The following is a 6,009-nucleotide window of genomic DNA, read 5'->3' as shown; positions in this document are numbered from 1 at the left end:
ACCTCACTGCACAGCTGCTTTTTCTGGGGTGGGCGCAGGGGGGCCAGCAGTACCCCGGGCTAGCAAGGCAAAGGGACAGGACCAGCGATATTCTCTGAGGGGCACTCGTAGAGGTGGGGGTACGTGGGTGCCACACTTCCCCCTTGAGGGCAAGGGAACATTGGTGGGGACACATTAGCCACACACACACACTGAGGGCAGGACGACACGGGGGACACCCCAGTGGAGGGCAGGGGGACTTTGGTCACGTTAGTCAATGCCAGGGAAACGCCCCCATCGAGGGCAGGTGGGACATGGGTGACACATCCCCATCAAGGACAGGGTGGCGCGGACCCCCGCCCTTCGCCTCCCGGCCAGGGCACAGGGCGATGCCCTCGGGTCCTGCCCGCCCCCATCCCGCCTCCCACCGCCTCTCCCCGGGCCGGTGGGGCCATATAAAGGCGGGCGGACCCCGAGCACAGCCCTCCGTGCCCCGAGAGGTGCCCGTCATGCCCCGAGCAGTGCCTGCCCCGGCCACACCAACCCCGGCCCGGCCCGGCCAGGCTTTCACCATCGCGGCTTTGCTGGGACGCTCCTCCCCGCCGCCCCCGGCCCCGCCGCCATCGCCGTCTCTGTCGCCGTCGCTGTCGCCGTCGCCGTTCTGGGGTCCCTGGGGGTCCCTCCCGGAGCCCGGCCCCGCCGCCCGGCCCCTGCCGCCGCCGCCGCTCTGCATCGCCTGCCGCGGGGTCCCGCCCGCCTGGGCCACCCGGCTCGGGGACACAGGTACCGCCGCCCCCCAAACGGCCCTGCCAGGGGACACCCCGGGGGGGACACAGCTCAAGGGTATCTCTTCCAGGGGAGCCCACAGCCGCCTGCCCTGTGGAGCTGTCTCCAAGCCATGCTTTGCCAGATCTCCAAGGGGACACCCCTCCAAAGGAGACCTCTTCTAGGGGGACTCACACCCACCTCTCCCACGGGGATATCTCCAAACGGTCACCTTCCACCTCTCCAAGGGTACTCCTCTAAAGCGCGACCCATGTCCACCTCTCCCATGGGGTGGTCTCCAAACAGGGACCTCTTTCCATTTCTTTGAAGGGGCACCTTCAAACGGGGCACTCCCTCTCCAGAAGACCTCTTGCAGGAGGACCCACACCCACCTGTCTTATGGGAACATCTCCAAATGGGGACCTCTTGCCACCTTTCTAAACAGGGAATCCTGCTCAAGTGGATCTCTTCCAGGGACCCTAATTTACCTCTTCCATGAGGACATCTTCAATCAAGGACACCCCTGCCCATGGGGATCTCTCCAAGTGGGAATCTCTTTTTCACCTCCAAAGGGCATCTCTTACAGGAGAACCCAACCCCATCCCTTCCAGGACCTCCAAATTGGAGACCTCCTTCCATCTCTCCAAGGGGAGAATATTGGCCACCTCTCCAAATGGGATACCTCTCTCCCATGGCCCTCTTCTTGGGCAGTGGCACTCCTATCCACCTCTTGATTAGATAATTCCATATGGGGGACCTCCTTTGCCTCTCCAACTAGGACACTCTGGCCTAGGGGGACATCTCCAAATGGGGGAGCTCCATCTACCTCTTCACAGGGACCCCATCCAAAGAGAGTCTCTCCAAAAGGGACAAGTATCCGCCTCTTCAAGGGGTTCCTCTACAAATGGGGGACTTTCCTACCTCTCCAAATAGGGGACCCCTTCCAAAGAGACTCTTTTTACCTCTATGAAGGGCACACCTGTAAACGGGAAGATTCCTTCTTCCTTTCCAGGAAGCTTCCAAGAGGGGACCCCACTCTGAAAGGGACCCCTCCAAAGGCTCCTCTCCACCCTGACCTCCTCTGTCTCTACCTCCAGACTTCCTGATCTCCAAGTGCTGCCTCCCCATCTTCAAAGCCAAGACTGGCAAAGCCAAGCGCGTCCGGACCATCTTCACCAGCGACCAGCTGGCCCGCCTGGAGAAGGAGTTTGCAAGGCAGCAGTACATGGTGGGCACAGAGAGGTGCTTGCTGGCCTCCTCCCTGCGCCTCACTGAAGAGCAGGTAAGCCCCACCATGCTCAGCCTCCATCTGCACCCACCAAACCTCTGTGCCAGTGGGTGGGAGCTGGGCCGTGCCCCTCAGCCTGAGGCAGGAGCTGTGCGGAGCAGTAACTGCAGGTAGCTTACAGAAAAAGGGTGGAGAATCATGGATGGGGAAACTGAGTCACAAAGTGACTTGTGTCCAGCTTATGGCTCAATCTTCACCAGTGGCAGGCCCCAGCTCAGCTCTTGGGTTGCAGGGGACAGTTTTCCACCTCACTGGGGATAGAGTGTGGCAGGGGACATCTGGCCAGCCAGGGGACAGCTGAGGCTGTGGGCACCTAAGGGTTTTTGGAGTGTCTGGGCACTGCTCGAGTCATGGGGGTTTAGCAGACCATGAGCCCACGGTCCATGGAGAACTCAGGTTTGACAGCCAAGTTTGCCTTTCCCTAAGGTGAAAGTCTGGTTCCAAAACCGGAGGATCAAGTGGAGGAAACAGAGCCTGGAACAGCAACAAGCCAAACTGGCCAGAATGGGTTTGTCCACCCCACAGAGCAGCCCCGACTCGCAGAGCCACCACGGCGAGGAGGGCAAGGACTTCCCAGCAGAGTCAGAAGACAGCCAGGAGGATGTTGCCTCCTCCCCTGGCTCAGGAGCAGCACCTGCACAGACTGTGGCACAGAGCTGCTGAGCTGCCCCTTTGGGCCCCCACTTCCCCATGTGTATTATAGGATGTATCATAGCTGGCAAGGAGCTTATCTAATATATATGGCACCCACTGGCCTGCAGCGTGGAAATAAATTATTTATGCAACTCTTGGGCTCATCTTTGTGGCAAGAGGAGGAGGAACATGGCATTGCCTGTTCAGTGGGTGCTTGTTCATGGCAGCAAGCTCTGGAGGTCCAGGGGAATGGGGCACCACCTGCACACCCCGCCCACAATCAGCCCCGCAGCCAGGCTTGTCCCAAAGGTGCTCAGATAACTAGAGCTCAGGACCTTCACAGAGCTCAGGTTCCTTGTACAGCTCCATCCATCTTCCTTTCTGCCAGCAGCACCTTCACTGTAACATGCTGCTCTGCCCCCAACCCTGGGATGGCATCCTGCTTGCTGGGGCTTTTGGAGCCACAAAACTTGGGAAGTCCAGGGAAAGCACATCTGGAGGAGCAAAGTTAGTGGCTCTGTGAGCTGTGCACCTGAGGCGTCCCCTCAGATGGATGAGGATCAGCCAGATTTTAATGTTAACTGCTTGGCCATGCAGAGGTTTTCAATCCAGTGGGTTTGGGCCAGATACTGGCCTGAGGATGATCCAAGGGTGGGCTCTGCGGGAGCTCCTTGCAAGGCTGTAAAGCAGGCAAGTACCAGTGGCCCTGGATCTCCTAGATAAGAAGGGCAATAGGGACATCTGGGTGCTTGCCTGGGCTTGCTTGGAGGTAAAAAGGACCAGGTTGGAGGGTTTATTTGGGCAGGTGTGAAACGACAAAAGGAGAGGGGACAGTGCAAAGAGATGGGGATAATGCAAGGAGAAGAGGGATGGTTATGAGGGGGATGGAACAAGGAGAATGAGAGGATTATAAAATTGTTTAGATTGGAAGAGACTTTTAAGATCATCAAGTCCAACCATTAACCCAGCACTGCCAGGTCACCACTAAACCATGGCCCTCAGCACCACAGCTACACAGCTTTGAAACCCCTCCAGGCATGAGGGCTCCACCACTGCCCTGGGGACTCTGTTCCCGGGCTTGACAACCCTTTTGGGGAAGAAATTGTTCCTCTAGTCCAATATAGACCATCCCTGGCACAACTCCAGGCTATTTCCTCTTTTCCTACTGCTTGCTCCTTGGGAGAAGAGACCGACCCCCACCTGGCTCCAACCCCTTTTCAGAGAGTTGTAGATAGCGTGAAGATCTCCCCTCAGCCTCCTAAACAACCTCAGCTCATCCTCGGCAGCATTGTTGCTATTCCTAAAACGATGCAAAGAGAGAGGATGAGGCAAAGAGAAGAGGTGATGCAAGGAGCGGGGGGGGGACAGTGCATGGAGAAGGGGATGGTGCCAGGAGAAGAGGACGGTGTGACGGAAGCTGCCCTTTGTTCCAGCTGTTTTCAGAGGCAGGATTAGCTGGCGGGTCTCAAAGAGCCCAAACTGTGCTAATGTCTTCACATGTCTGCCGCGGGTTTGGCCGCTAATCTCGCCTGCCGCTGGGGTTATTGCAATCGCCCCGAGACAACGGCGCTTACCGGGGATGGTTTAATACCGCCCGGCCGGGGGCCGAGCTGATTGCCAGAGTTAAGTTGTTCTCAGGACACCTTTAATCCCCTGGGAGCTGGCAGCGCTTAGCCTAGGGCAGGATTGGGCCTTTTCCACGGGGCAGGCGGTTGGGGGACCTGTCCCAGCCTCCCTGCAGCCAATGTCCAACCGGGGAAATGACTTTAATTAAAACTGCTGGGCTGGATGGAGGTTTGTGGGGCGAGGGGGGTGTTGAGAAGCGACTTGTATATGAGAGTAATTAAACCACCTCCATCACTCTGGCACCTTGGGGAGGCTTTTCTCATGATGGGTGATAATCCTTGAGAGGGTGGCTGGTCCCTCAGGGCGCCTGTGTGTCCTCTTTCCTACTTGCACAGGACGGCTGGGTGCCAGGAAAGGCCATTCCTTGTCTTTCTCTCACTCAATAATTAATCTGTTTGCAGGTTCCTTAGGGTGGGGAAGGGCCCATGTCTGCAGGACAAAGACAATTACTGCTCCAGCGGGAAGGAGAAGAGGCAAACACCCAGGTCTGCCTCTGATAACAGGATGGAGTTGCTAGTTTGCAGAAAGGCTGGATTCAGCTGGGTCATTTTATGCCTCTGCTAGCCCTGACATCCTGGGAAGGGGTTAGAAATGCATTTTCCTTTTCTGGCCAGAGACATCTCCCTCACCAACGTTGGGAGTAAGTCTTGCATCTCTGCCCCCACTCCTGGCAGCTCAACTGGGGCACATGAATTGGGATCAAACCCAGGCACAGCGATTTGGCACCATGGAAAATGGGTGAGAGATGCCCTGAGAGCTTGGGGCAAGGTCTTGGGCCGGCTCGATTCACCTGGGACAAAGCCTTGACCCCTCTCATCCCCCAGGAATGCTGTGTACCCTTACTCAAGCCCTAGAGGCATCCCCAAACCCCTTCTAGCCCCTTCCCAATCCTGCATATCACATTAAAGATGCTGCCTTTTTCACCTGTCTGCACAAAACCTGTTGACTTTTAGCAGCAGATAATTATAAGGAAGTGAGAATTAAGCAGTCTTATTAAGAGGATAAAGATTATCTGTTAAAGATGCAGTGCTGAGCCTTCTCCAGCAAATCTCAGCTCTGTAGATAAGCAGGCCCCACGTAGGAGGACAGGCAGATTGTGAGAGGGGTTGGCTGGGTCTCTGAGGGTGGACTGTTTGCACAGAGGAACAGCCTGGGCTGCATGTGGATAAGATGGGTGGGTGGGTGATTGGGGATGAATGCAGAGTGCTGGCAAATAGGTGCCAATGGGTGGCTGGGGAACTGGGATGGAATGGGAGATGGAGAGAGAGATAGGAGAAGGGACAACTGAGTGGAGCTGTACTCTACAGCTCCTCCGTGTCCCCCTCCCTGCTCTGCTTCCTGCCAGGATTACTCCTGCTGAGCACATGGCGACGGACATGGTTTGTTTGCACGAGTTGTGGTTACTCAGGGCGGGAGAGGTTTGCAGGAGGCAGTGCTGGGATGCTGGAGCAGCAGGATCCTTCCAGCCTTCCAACCCCTGCGACCCAGCCGCTTTCCCAGGCACCTTTAGCATCCCCTCCCCGAGCTGGCAGCCCCTTTCCCCTCCACTGACTGCCTCCTCGAGCTCTTCTCGGGGAGTTGTGCTCAGTGGGATTGCCGTGTGCCGAGGGCTGGGTGCCGGGCAGGAGAACCTGCCAGCAGCAGGGCTTCAAGCCAAAGCCCACCCCGAGCTGGGGCACGGGCTGCTGGGCTTGGCTGTGCGTGTTTCCAGGCTCCCT

The 6,009-nt window shown here is 57.3% G+C and overlaps 1 protein-coding gene across 1 annotated transcript; it reads left to right on the top strand.

The window, feature by feature from the left end:
* Window positions 1–488: 488 nt before the first annotated feature.
* On the top strand, window positions 489–2,695 carry LOC104308604 (homeobox protein not2). The gene is made up of 3 exons (XM_009909811.2): window positions 489–762; window positions 1,842–2,026; window positions 2,459–2,695. The coding sequence occupies exons 1-3, from the start codon at window positions 489–491 to the stop codon at window positions 2,693–2,695; spliced, it is 696 nt and encodes a 231-aa protein (XP_009908113.2).
* The last annotated feature ends 3,314 nt before the right edge of the window (window positions 2,696–6,009 follow it).

The sequence above is a fragment of the Dryobates pubescens genome, chromosome 23 (genome assembly GCF_014839835.1).
Source record: "Dryobates pubescens isolate bDryPub1 chromosome 23, bDryPub1.pri, whole genome shotgun sequence".
NCBI classification, from domain to species: Eukaryota; Metazoa; Chordata; class Aves; order Piciformes; family Picidae; genus Dryobates; species Dryobates pubescens.
The sequence above is the reverse complement of the archived record's forward strand: the minus strand, read 5'-3'. Positions and strand labels throughout refer to the sequence as shown.

Coding starts and splice junctions, on each gene's coding strand:
- LOC104308604 (XM_009909811.2), top strand. CDS start 489: ATGCCCCGAGCAGTGCCTGCCCCGGCCACACCAACCCCGGCCCGGCCC. Junction 763..1,841: donor CACCCGGCTCGGGGACACAG/GTACCGCCGCCC, acceptor CTCTACCTCCAG/ACTTCCTGATCTCCAAGTGC. Junction 2,027..2,458: donor TGCGCCTCACTGAAGAGCAG/GTAAGCCCCACC, acceptor CCTTTCCCTAAG/GTGAAAGTCTGGTTCCAAAA.